The sequence below is a fragment of the Monodelphis domestica genome, chromosome 6, assembly GCF_027887165.1.
Source record: "Monodelphis domestica isolate mMonDom1 chromosome 6, mMonDom1.pri, whole genome shotgun sequence".
NCBI classification, from domain to species: Eukaryota; Metazoa; Chordata; class Mammalia; order Didelphimorphia; family Didelphidae; genus Monodelphis; species Monodelphis domestica.
The window spans coordinates 77,015,287-77,029,131 of NC_077232.1; the positions used below are offsets into that span (position 1 = coordinate 77,015,287).

A 13,845-nucleotide genomic window follows, 5' to 3' on the forward strand; every position below is an offset into this window, starting at 1 on the left:
GCTACTCAACCTTTAGATCTACCTGAAAACAGAAAAAGTTAAGATGTATAGCTGTAACATTGAGTACATAACCTTGAGATAATGTAATAAGTTGTGTCAAACCTAAATAAAAATGAATCTTTATAAAACAACAAATTAATATTATGTTATATTGCAGTTTTAATTCATTTTGTCAAACATTTCCCACTTACGTTTTTTTTTTTGCCTTTTTTCAAATATATTTTTATTCTTACTTTGTTCAGAACTTGGTAAACACCAGCATATGTGATCCACTTACATTTTAATCTAGTTTGGGCCACACATGGGAGTTTTGTGGGTAGCCTGCAGCCCTTGGGCTGTCCATGAATTTGACACCTCTGTAAATCATTGACCCACTATTATTGTACTTTGCTTCAGTTCTAGACCAGAGTCAATATAACAGGATCAAAGATTTAGAGCCAGAAGAAAGACACCATCCAGTCTAGGGGTTCTTAACTTTTTGTATGTGTCGTGGACCCCAGTTGAAGTTTAGTGAAACCTGTGGACTCCTCTGAATGTTTTGTTTTGGTTTTAGAGCCTGCATTTCCCTTTCTGGCCCAGGCTGGCAGTACAGGGGCTACTCATGGGTTTACTCTCACTGTAGTTGGCATGAGAGTTGTGACCTCCATTTCTGATCTTAGCCAATCTGCCTTTCTTTGGGCAACCTGTACCTGGAGCCTGATTATATTAATACCAATGCAAGTGCAGACACTTGGTAGACTTAGCCTATTATAACTCAAAATTCCCAAGCTCAAGAAATCCTGCCAGCCTCAGTCTCCCTGCTAGTTTGGATTATAGCTGTCTAACCCCAGAATAATGTGTGTGTGTGTGTACATATGTTTATTGTAATTGATAGAAATGTTAAATTTCAGAATATAATTTTTTCCCCCATTTGAGCTCATGGATGTCCTGAAATCTATCCACAGACTGCAGGTCAAGAATCCCTACTCTAATTCAGCACCTTTGTTTTTGCTGATGTTGAAGCCCAGATAGATGGAAGGACTTATCCAAGCTCACACAGCTACTAAATGACCGAACCCAGATCTGACTCTAGATCCAATTCCTTTTCTACTGTAGTTCCTTTTAATCCTATTCAATTTAGCAAGCTTAGACTGTGAATGTACTACAAACTGCAGAAGCCTATGCTAAGTACCAACTTATCAGTTGCCCTTGGAAATAGCTTCCTAAGTCCTGAGCAGTAGGAAGTGGTACAAAAGGGAGACTATGGAATCTTCCTATAATGTCCTCATGATTTTTTTTTCACTTTAAACATTATTTTATTTGGTCATTTCCAAACATTATTCATTGGAAACAAAGATCATTTTCTTTTCCTCCCCCCCCCCCCTTCCCACCACCTCTCCCATAGCCAACGCACGATTCCACTGGGTATCACATGTGTTCTTGGTTCAAACCCATTTCCATGTTGTTGGTATTTGCATTAGAGTGTTCAATTAGAGTCTCTCCTCAGTCATATCCCCTTCCCCCCTATAGTCAAACAGTTGCTTTTCCTCGGTGTTTTTACTCCCATAGTTTATCCTCTGCTTGTGGATAGTGTTTTTTAGATCCCTGCAGATTGTTCAGGGACATTGCATTGACACTAATGGAGAATGTCCTCATGATTTTTATTGAAATAATGCAAATATGAAAGGTTTTTCCTAAGGTAGATAAAAAGGGTTCTTTTGACCTATGATGTAGATTAGATAATCATGCATCATCCAGACTTCGTTTGGGTTTAAAATCTTGTTTCTAGTTTAGCTTAGAATACTATCATCAGTGGGTAGAGCCAGGCCTAGAGACAAGAGGTCCTAGGTTTAAACTTGGCCTCAGACACTTCCTAGCTGTATGATCCTGGGCAAGTCACTTAACCCCCGATTGCCTAGTCCTTAATACTCTTATGCCTTGGAACTGATATATAGTATTTATTCTAAGAAGGAAGGTAAATTTTTTTTTTAAAGCATAGCATCATCACTTTGAAAGGTGGGGACTGTACTGCTACCTGTAATTTAGAAATTTTTCAATATTAAGATAGAAATCTTTTTTTAAAAAACGCGTTTAGGATATATAAACAAAGGTCTTTTTCTGTGAAATACATCTCTTTGTAGGTTTGTGTTTGAAAAGATTTGTACTCTAGTAATGGAAATATATGATTGGGTCTACAAAGCTCAAGCTGTATTCATTTAAAAAAAGACCTGATTGCAATTCTGTGCATATTTTTATTGTATACAAAATATCTTTACCTAACAGCTAGCTGCCTCTTTAAATGGGTTCCACTGTACTAAGTATTATAGTCCCTTGGCCAAAATCTTCTGTCCTCTAGAAAAAAAAAATGTTTAGTTGGCTCTGAGTAGATGCACATGAGATATTGGCATGGTGGAATAATTTGCAAGATCTTCCAGGGAGGGTATTAGCATATAAATAGCAGATGCAATGGCGACCATCACAGCTGAGTACATTTAATTTTTAGTTTATAAGATAGAATGGGTTTTTAAATGCATAGCCATCAAGCCGGCTGAAAGACAAATGAAGTTTAGAGTTCACTTGTCTGAGGATGCCTTACATCATTTTTTTTAAAAAAGGGAAACAGACACACATAAAACTGAACAAAAGTGATTTCTTGGGTGAAAAGTAATTGAGATTGCGAAGCAAGTTAATTAGACCGTACAAAATTTATTTAATGGTCCCAGCTGTAGTTTCCACCCAGCGGGTGGCTCCAGTCAGTAGATATGGCTTCTTTCTGTACTGCCTTTGCTCCTTCGCTCTCTTTCCCTCTCAAATAATTAGCGTTCTCACCGCATCGAGTTCTATAAACAGATTGCATTGTATATTTTCGCAGCTTTATTGCTTGTTTAATTATGATTGCAGGGGCTCATTTTTCTAAATCCTTTTAACTGTGGGTAAGAATCAATTTGTATAAAACCAGGGCAAGAAGCAAGGACACTTCATCTCTCCCTTGTGAGTTAGGTCCCTGTGTGGCCTTGTTTGTGCTTCTGTTGGTGTTGGTTTAATTTTGGGTGAGTGAGAGCCATCACCATTAATTATGAGTTTGACTTTAATGAGAGACAGTCAATCCTGGCTCTATTCAAACACTTAAAATTAAAAAAAAAATTTTTTTAAAAGGAGGAGGAAGAAATTCCATCACAATTTTGTGCTCTGTTGTGTGGTTCCTGTTTTACTAAACAGACATTAGGAAGGGGAAGCATCTGATTGGCCAGTAAAGACTTCTATTAGCACCTCTTGGGTGTTCCCTCACAGATCACAACCACACCAACCTGTTCCTGAGGATTCTTCTAGTCTTCCTCATTCTACCCCAGAAGTGACAGTGAGTGCAAAGTGAAAAATGAATTATTTAATTTCCTTCAAATATATATTTTTGGGAAGAGGAGGAAGGAGGTAGGATAGAGTGAAAGAAAGATGGTTGCTATTTTCATTTTGAAAGGGTTTTTTAAAAAAATCATTATTTTAGAACTCAGCTTTCAGGTAAGTTGAAAGCAACCTGTTTTAGGGGAAACTACTCTTCAGAAGGCTTAATTCTTAGAAGGTTGTTCTGAAGGTCATTTCCATCAGACACAGGGTTTCTTTTTTGGCTTATCTAGCCAAGGCCTGCTTCTAGAAGGGTGTCCTGTGTATCACTTATGGGTATTTTTTAGTGAGGTTTCTCTTAGTTCATATCACTTCTCACCAGTGTCCTTAACTGGATTTGTGCTTCAACTGGAATGTTTCCTATTCTGCAGCAGTCTCTTGAGGTACAGTGAAAAGACTGCTGGACTTCAACTTGGGGTATCTGGTTTCAAATCCTGGCCCTGCTACTTATTAGCTGAGTGACTCTGAAGAGTTCTTTTCCCTTCTCTGGATCTCTGTTTCCCTATCTGTAAAATAGTTTGGACCAATATTTCTACAAACCCTTCTAAATGCCATGAATCAACAGTTCTCCAACTTTGGGGTCTTATGATTCCTTTAATCTCTTAAAAATTATTGAGGACCCCAAAGAGTTTTGTTCATTTGATTTAATTTATCAACATTTACCATATTTTTTGTTTTTTTTTTCCTTGCAAATATAAAACTGTTTTAAAAATATCAATATTAAACTAATTACTTGATAACATGAATAATATTTTTGTGGAAAATAACTTTTCCAAAACAAAAAATTTAATGAAAAGAATTTTTTTGCTTTTCTTGCAAATTTCTCTTATGTCTGGCTATGGTTAGATTTTCATATCTACTTCTGCATTCAGTCTGTTGTGATATGTTGTTTTGGTTGATGTATGTGAAGAAAATATGACATTACACAGATTTGTAGTAGGAAAAGGGAGGAATATTTTAATGGGTAAATAATGTCTTTGTATTTTTATGAAAATAGTTTTGACATTGAGGACTCCATGAAAGGGTCTCAAGGACCATCAGGAGTCCCCACACCAATCTTTGAGAACCTTTGCTCTAAATCATATGATCCTCTTGAACCATTTATTTATTGCCTTAAGAATGAAATGTTTAAAACTGGTCAAGAGGGAATTTTTTTTATTGATTCTCTTCCATAATCTCTCTCCGATGGGTCTCCATTATACCATATTGCCTGTCTGGGTTACAAGTTTGTATAATATTTTTAGTTTGCACATCAAAGAGAGCCAAAGATTCACCACTGAGTTCAACCACTGCTGTCATTAACCAAGAGAATAGCCATCTTTCCTTGAGGTATAATTTAATAGTAACTTATATGAAAGTATAATTTATGTATTATAGTTGTATGATAGGGTTGAATATTTGGCTTAGGGAAGATGACATTTATAGTTTGAGTCTTTTGAACAGAAATAACAACACTCTTAATTCCAAAGTAATTTAAGTTGGTAAAATAAAGAAGGGAAAAATGTGTGTTTAGTTCTTGAGGAAGAGAATCAGAGGACAATTGAGGCTCTGAACAAGCACCATTTTAGGAGAAGGGGAATGGTGTTGCTACAGGGAAGATAATCAGTTGTGCTCTGGTATTTAAAAAAAAATTACTTAATGAACATAATAACTATTTATAGATAATGTGGGGTTTGGTGCCCAGCCTCATCGTTATTTATTTTAGAATAAAAAGGGGACCTAGAATTCTGATTTAACCCCCCCAAATAATCATTTTCAATGGGGAAAAGAAGGCTTAATTCCTACTAGTTAGCTAAGCAGTTAAATATTTCCCAGAAAATAGAAATTTAATCAAAAGTCCCCAGTGAAATTCAAGGGTGCAAACAATAAGCATAATATTTTATGAAAATGACCCCCATATTTAAAATCTGGCATTATATGTTATGCATTGTAGCACCAAGTCCACATCTACCTTTTAGAAAATTAAAACACATAAATTCTGTTTAGTGTTTGATATGCACTGCACTAGCTGGGAGCCATAATGCCCCTAAAACCTTGGGTTGCTTTTCACCTTTCATAAATTCCTGGGTAGATTCTATACAAAAAATAATTTTCAGCTCCGTGGCTCATTGTTATTCAGACTTGATTGATCGTCGTCATTTACTCAGTGAGGAAGTTAAGTGCTCCTGTCATTTCCGAAGAGTATAATTGGGACGTTTCACAGGTCAGCGGTAGTGACAGGTTTCCCTTTTGATTAGTGTTAGACTGATAACAAAAATTACAGTTTCCAATGATTAATGTTTCCTATAGCCCCTAAATGCACAGCTCACAGATCGGACCTAAACAAAGTGAATTTGCATCTGATTAGGCCTTTCCTCAAGAGAGATTTTCATAGGCTCAGGAGTGTCTAAGACAGGTATACTCTTGGCCTTCAGGATCCTTGCCAGGCTGAATGCTGGAGCTAGCATACCCGTCTGGGGATGCTCACTTGCATCATGTGAAATTAGCATGCTAATAATGTGTCTGATACCACCTCACATAGATGTGAGGCTAGACTCTGGGAACCGAGGAAGGACAGGCTGAAGCTGCATATACCATTGAACTAATGTTAGTTTGGTTATTAGAGCACTTGTGGCTTGAGGTTTGTTAATCTGTGATCTTCTAGTGGAAAATTGGAGCTCAGATCTCTTAGCATTCTGAGATTTCAGCCATTATCAACTTGTAAAGAAGCTTAAGTATGGTTTTTATTTGGGAAACACAACCAAGTTTTTAAAAACTCGGACCTTTAATCTGTAGCTTTAATATATTGCCATTTAAAAGCACAGGAATACATTAATACTGGAAATGTTTCTCTAGGAATTTGGGTTTATTTATCTCTTGTAAATATAAAAAGGTGCCACTGAGGGAAGTTGTTTTTTTTTTCTTCCCAGTGACATTTGAAAAACTCTATAGTTATTTATGCTTGGATTGGAAATGTCTAACCAAATGAATGGGGGATTACCTAAGCTTCATGATAAAATGGGGCTCAGCCATTGACTTATCTAATATTTCTATTTCTTGTTCAATAGACTTGATGCACTGAGTTAGGTTCTTCATAGCCTCATCTGGCTTGGCACAAAAGCTCTAAATACAGGGTTTTCCTGGAGTATACTGGGAACTGTTCTACATCTAGATTTTGAAAATGGACACTTGTCTTTGGCCATTAGCTTAACAGATTTTTGATAGTACAATACCTGCCATCCTCATGACTCATGAGTTTGCCTTGGATAGGTTTTTGTCCCATCTACTTCTGTACTAGTTTCCTTTCTGTGGCCAGGGAGAGATGGTTGTAGTCAGCTGCAAAATATGAAACTCTCCAATACTTCCCAGAGCCTGGTGACCCTTTCTTTTTTTCTGTGTGAGGAAGAGGCTAGCAATGCTTCGGCTGAGGGATTTCAATTTTGAGGTCTGTTTATTGTAAACAGCAGGGGTGGTTGAAGGAATTTACACTGAAAGGGAAATAGGAGGAGGCATAAAAACCTGTTTGATATGGACACCCAAATGAACCTTGTGTCTTCTGGGATATTCATTAGAGGACTTTTTCTTTGTTTTTTCCTCAAAGTGGATCATCCTTCAGAGAGAGGATTCTATAGAAGGGAATGGTGAACTAGGTTTCTCCAATTATTATGTACATTTATTGATCTATTTCAAAGCAGTACTAGGTCACTAGCAATTCAGAAAACTTCCATTTGCATGACTGGAGAGAGATTTTGACTTTTGCCCACAAGAACTGCTGATCTAGAAGTGATGTTGTGTTGGTGCAGCTCACTAGTTTAGGGGCTGGTCTTTTTCCTCCTCTCTTCCAGGATTTTGTCTTTTTTTCCCCCTCTCTTCTTTTAAGCTGCAGTATATCAGCCTATGCTGCTGTGACACATGATTAGATTAGTGAATTAAATTGGTATGATACTGCTGCTGGGGGAAATCATATTACTCTCTCTCCCCTCTTCTTCATATACCTTGTGGTTTATATAGATATCCATGCTAAAGACCTGTTTGGGAAGGATCAGGGACCCCAGAAGTAATCATGTTCACCTGGCTTTCACTTTTGTTCACTGTGAAGAATGCCCCTCAGATTGTGTCTCAGGCTATAGCTTGGTTTTGATTTCCAGAAAAGAGCAGAGGATATAAACACAAGATGATTTCTATTGCTTTTAAATAAAATGGAGTAAGTAGAATTCTTTCTTTCTGCGAAAAGGGTTGGAAAGCAAATTAAATGTGAAACCATCACCATTTGGGGACCTCTGTGGCTTGGGGAACTTCTAGGGTCTCAGGCATTTAGTTAGAACTTAGCCTTGAATGTTTGTCCTTGATAGGCAACCAGCTTGATACTAGCTAACATTCGCTGGCATTACGATTTCATTTTATAAGTTGGCACGGTGACTTAGAACAGTTATTTTTATTTAAAGCTATTCAAAAGGAAAACATTTTAACCAACAGTCAAATAACATTAAAATGTATCTAGTAAGGTAAATATTGCATTGGTTTTAAGAAGTGTGGTCTGTTCTTGAATTATATATCTGGTGTTTATTGTACAAATGTGTGTGTTGCTGTAAACTAGAGATACTGTACCTGAAGTTCAAAAATGTTATATTTGGCCTGATTAGTGTTTTTGCAATAATTGGTTTTATAAATTTTATCAGAGGAAAATGGGTTCATGAGAATTTTCAGTTCTTCTAAAAGTTTTATACTTTTAAGAAAAGAGAAAATTGTTGATAGAACAAAATACATGAAGCCAGCCTGAATTTCCTTGCTTTTATCAGTGTTAAGTCCCCCACTCTTCTGAGCTCTTTCTTTCTGCCCACCAGTTTGTTCTGTGAAAGTCATTATTTTCTACAATCCTCACAGCAAAGGCATCAACAAAGAAAGACTTTGGCCGGGAGGCCATCTCTTGAAGGTGACTATAATTTTGATATGCCTGCTTTCCATTTCCTTTTATATTGGCCCTGGATTGGCAAATGACATATTTAAGGGAGAATCTTTTAAAATCTCCATATTTTAAGGAACTGGGATGATTTGGGAGATCATATTTTGAAATATAGTACAGCCATGTATAATGACTTTGGTCATAGGGAGAGAACTTGAGGTATAAATGAATTTGCTGGGGTGAGGGTGGTGTGTTTCATAGACACCCCTCCACCACTTATGGTAGACAAATATTTTCATTAGAGGTGGCTCCAAATGAATTTCTGTCTGTATTCAAGGCATGCTTCTTTCCCTAGAGGCGAGCCTTCGATGCTGACTCAGATGAAGATGAAGATGAAGTGGATTTTGTGGAGGTCCCGGAGAAGGAAGGTTATGAACCCCACATTCCAGACCACCTGCGGAAGGAGTATGGTGAGTTTGCCCAGCTGTGAAAGGCTTTATCCCTCCGTGTTACTGCTGCAGTAAAGTAAATAAACAGCCATTATGAAGTAATAAAGTGATCAGTGGTGTGGGTAATCTCTCTGGCTGCTGGGAGGAAGTCATTACATAGATAGGGGAGCTGTGATTGGGTCTAGATAAACAAATACTTTCTAGGAGAAGCAGCAACTGAGAGCCTGGGCACTTATTTCATTCAGCTAGTTCTGCCATGGCTTGCTGAGGAAAGCTGCTGGATGCCTGGAAAACAGAGATATTTATTTGCTCAAAAGGAGAAAAAAGTTCAAGTGTATAAATAGCCAGTGGGTAGAAATATGGATGATGAAGTCTTGGTGAAACTAGGTAGTATTTTGTGCTGTTTGCCGCAATTACAATATCAGTAGCTCAGAGCTGACTGGCAGCTGGGCTTCAACTGCCTACCTGCCAGTAGGATGATGGGGAGTGGTCACCGGGGCCCAGTCTGAGTGCTTTGTAGAAAGGTTGCCCATCACTGACCAGATGCGATTTTGTTCTTACCGCTTTCCCAAACACTAGGGAAAGGTTTGGGGGATTAAATACATTATTGGGCACTAATAAAGCTGACAGGTGAATTAGTAGACCATAAAGAACTGAAATGATAGTTCCATCAAGTACAACTCCCCCCTCCACCACCCACAGCCCTCCAGAATGCAGCTGATGGATTTATGTAATGAGCAGCCCCTTGCTGGAGTAGATAGGGTATCTTGTGAATAGACTGCCCAAGGAGGCTTGGGGAGGCCTGAGCTCCAAGCCCAAACAAAGCACTGCCTGTTTCAGTTCTATAACAATAATAATGATGATTGTGACAAATTTGTAGTCCATCAGATTTTCTTCTTTGATCATATTAATACTTCTATAGGGTAAATAATAACAAGTATTTACATAGTACTTTATGGTTTGCAAGGAATTTTACAAATATGTTCTCAGTTTACCCTCACAACAATCTGGAGAGGTAGATGCTTTTATTATCTTCATATTATAGATGAGAAAACTGAGGCAGATAGGCTTTCCCAGGGTCACCCAGCTAGTGAGTACCTGAGGTAGGATTTAGACTCAGATTTTCCTGACTCCAGGTCCAACACTTTCTCCAGCTTCTTGAATAGTGCAGATATTATTAGCCTGTTTTATAGATGAAGACCTTGAAGATCAGAAAAGGGGAATGCCTTGTGGCTTGTGCCCAAGATCTCCTCACCACAGTGCAGTGCTTCTACACTGAGCCAGGGAGCTTCTAGCTATGTACACAGTATGGTTTCCTTAATTGTTTTATGGTTCATGTTTAGTGTTCTCTGCTCTCTTTATATTGTTGGGGAATTGGTAGAAACGAGACATCTGGCAGAGCACAGGGATAGGTACCTGGGTATTTGCTGTTCAGTAAGAGGGTCCTTAGCTCTGCTGAGCTGGGGTGGGGGGGGTCTTGTCAGTAGAGGAACACTTATGCATCTAGGAAAAAAAACTGTGCTACCTCTTCTTCCAAAAAGACCTTTGTAGCAAGTCAGATTTGTGGGAATGATGTCTAGAAAAACCACGGGACTCAGTTCCTTTCCTTGTAAAATGAAGGTCTCTGATGTCCCTTCCAGTTCTGATATTTTATAGTTTTGTGAGCCTACTAATAAAGTTTTGTTTTAAACATTTTCAAACAAGTAAAAGAAACAACACTTCCTTCCCCGCCTCAAAGTCTTAATAGGATATTAATAACATACAAGGATATCCTGTTCAATATACTATTATCATTAATGCTCTTGTTCCTTTGATGTTCAAAATTCCACTCCTGTACTAACCTAAAGAACAACTCTCCCAGGTAAAGGCATAAAAATAAGGTGTTCTCTATTTGAAAGTTAATCAGGTCTATCCCTTTTGAAGGCTGTAGTTTCACAAACCGTTTGGGTTTCAGAGCTTATTTTCTTATCCAAAATGATTCAGATTCTGCATGTTCCACACTGAGAATATTTACAGAGGAGAGAATGTTTATATGTCTTATGTGTTGGCTTTTCCATGTAGTGCTTTGTTTCAAGGAGATCATATCCCAGGTAACAAATCTTTATCATATACATGAACGGAGAGTGGCTTGTTCAGTTCCCATCCTGAATGTTGAACTTAGAGAGGCAGTGTTAATGGAAAGGTCGTGGGATTTGGGCTTGGGAGGCCTGGGTTCCACCCTCAGCTCTTCCATTCTCTATAAGGCAAATCATTTCACGCCTTGGAGCCTCTGTAAAATGGGGATTAAGATGCTTTCACTATCTGTCTCACAGAGATGTTGGATCAAATTAGTATATCTAAAACACTTTATAATGGCAAAATGCTATAGAAATGTAAACTGAGATGATCATAATTACATGGGCCCTAAATTAATTTCTGCTTTTCAAAAACTGAAGAGTACAACATGGTGAGATGAAAGCGATGGATGTTTTTAATATAGCATCTGTATAGTACTTTGTAGTTTCCAAAGCACTTTCCTTCCAGCAACTGTGTGAGACAGGTAGTGAAAGCATTGTGTTGAGGTAATGACCAGTTCAGAGTTGCAGGTTCAGAGCAGTCTGAGCTTTAGACCTTCTGACCCCAAGTTCAGGAGACTGTCCACAAGCTGAATCTATCTCTATTCAGGTCTCTTCCATCCAAGTTCCTATGGCAGTAGACTGTACTGACAAATTGGACCAAAATAACTTGAAGAATCATTCCTTCCCTGATTTTTTATTGTGTTGACACAGATTCTTCACTGATTTAATGTTAAGCTCTTCCTCTTTTCTGTCTTTTCTCTGCTAGCTCATTCCCCTCTTCCCATTCTTATCAGAAGCATTTTATGGGATTTCTCAAGTAGACTGAGAAAGAAAAGGAACTAAATTGTTTAACAAAATACATTATAGGTTTGATGCTGCTTCCTTTCATACATGTATAGGCCCAAAGAGTTGTTATCATATCAGAAGGGGCAGCATCCAAGTCTCAGGCCAGATATATATCATTTTTTTTGACATCGAGTAGTACAAGGTAGCCCCAGGGACATTCCCATATGGTGCTATCCAGGCAGTTTAACCTTAACCACACTTTGTCCAGTTGGGATAGATTCTCTTACCACTCTCTTACCTAATACTCATTCTTTCTTCATTTCAGCCTTAGTTCCCAGCAGCCAGAGCATGTGCCCTCCTACAGGACAGTCTGGGCATCTATATAAAGCTGCAGTGGTGACTTTGCTGCCTCCACCTTACTATCCTTAAAAAAAAATACATGCTATAATCACTAACCACTGTCTCATTGGTTTGAGACTTAAGCTTTTAGAAATTAGCATTTGGAAATAGATATTTTCAGTAGTAAGAAGTTTTAGTATGACTGTCATTGTTTTTATGCTATGGAAAATCTCCAGAACTGTCACATTTTAAAAATTTTATCCTCTGTCTCAGCAATTGTAGGCTTAAAAAAAAAAACAACCTCTCATAATTGAGCAACTAATCAAATTGCTTTTTTGTGTTATATGATACAGCAGTCCCTTATATACACTTCTTGAAATTCTACTTAGGTTCAATCTCCAATGTTAAATTTGGATATTTAATTTGTTCCTTATTCTAGAGAAACATATTCTTTTTTTTTTAAACAAAAAAAAAATTTCCATGTGCATTCATCCTTGATCAGTGGTTCTCTAATGCCTTGATGAAGAAATGCAAATCTTTAGCCAGAAATTCATGGCCTCCCACAATCTGGCTGCAGTCTGCCTTCCCTGTCTTTCATATCTTATCCCTTCACACTTGAAATTCTAGGTGAGGTAGGCTACTAGCTATATAAAGAATTGAATGAAAAACATTGATTAAATATTTAATGTGCTAAATGCTGATGACACAAAGACAGAATAAAGACAGTCTCTGCCCCTCAAGGAGCTTATAGTCTAAAGAGGGAGACATAGGAGAGTGGTGGCCAGGGAAGTATATTTCAGCCTGGGAAGTCACAAATCTGGGAAGGGAACCCTAGGGCAGTATAGACAATGTTGTGTTTTAATTTCTGTTATGAGAGCAAGAGGTGGAAAACTGGGGGAATGGGGATTCAGGGAAGGTGGGGGGGGGAGGGAGTAGGTACAGGTAAAACTGGGTAGATGTCTGTATATCAGAAGAGTCTGCACACTACTGAATCTCAGTATACAAATTCAACCCGCTGGCCACAAAAGCTCTTGAATCTTCTTTTCTATTTGTTGCTTGTTCAGAGCCAGCTAGGAACTATAAGTGGATAGAAAGGTTCAGTCAGGAAGACTCAAGGCAGTCTTCCTGGAGTCAGGAAGTCCTGAGTTCATATTCAACCTTGGACACTTACTGTGTGACTCAGGACCAGTCACTTCACCACTGTCTACATTGGATTCCTTATCTGTAAAATGGTAATCACAACAACACTTACTTTCCAGGGCTGCTGTGAAGATAAAATGAGAAAAAGTTCATTAAGCCTTAAAGTTCTCTATAAATTCTAGCCATTGTTACTATGGTTATTGATTTTTCCATTTTTGATTCCTTGACTCTATGATTAGATCAACATCTCCCTTTCAACCCTTCTTTTCCTCCCTCAGGCATAGCTTGGGCATCTCATCATTTCTACCTTCCAGAATTCTTCTCTTTTTCTACTATATTTAGTTCAGGCTGTTCATGAAACCTCCTCAGATCTTCTATCTGAAAGTGTTCTCTGAGTCTTTGTCTGGATCTCTCTTTTAGTCCTATTATACTCTAAAGTGTATTATACTTACATATGTATATGTGCTACACCCTGGAGTAGATCATGGAGACTCCTTGAGGACAAATTTTATCTTCCTATTTCTCAGGATTGAGCACAGTGCCTTGCATATAGTGGGGCTTAATAAATGGTTGAATTGAAATTAACCATGTGGATTTTTGGCATCCCAGGGTTTCATATCTCTTTCAGGAATAAAAATCTAGACCCAAGGGTTTGGATCTATTTGGAGAGCCCTAAAGTCTAATGAAAGTGATGGGTAGGTTAGCAAATAAAAACAATACCCAAAGCTTTGTTGGTGATAAAGAACAAGTCAATTTGAATCTGGATCTCTAAAATGAAATGTAAATTTGTTAAAAGAATTTAGATGATTAGGTA

General features: G+C 37.9%; 1 protein-coding gene across 7 annotated transcripts in view; it reads left to right on the top strand.

Annotated features, from left to right (window-relative positions):
- The window catches only part of UVSSA (UV stimulated scaffold protein A), a 119,844-nt gene that overhangs the window by 48,447 nt on the left and 57,552 nt on the right, over window positions 1-13,845 (top strand). For all 7 annotated transcript variants that reach the window (XR_008912802.1, XM_016423368.2, XM_056802287.1 and 4 more), the window contains one exon: window positions 8,616-8,730. Coding sequence is in view for 6 of the 7 variants with exons in the window: in XM_016423368.2 (XP_016278854.2) it covers window positions 8,616-8,730 (115 nt within the window). In the remaining variant the exon portion in view is untranslated. The remainder of the gene's footprint in view (window positions 1-8,615; window positions 8,731-13,845) is intronic.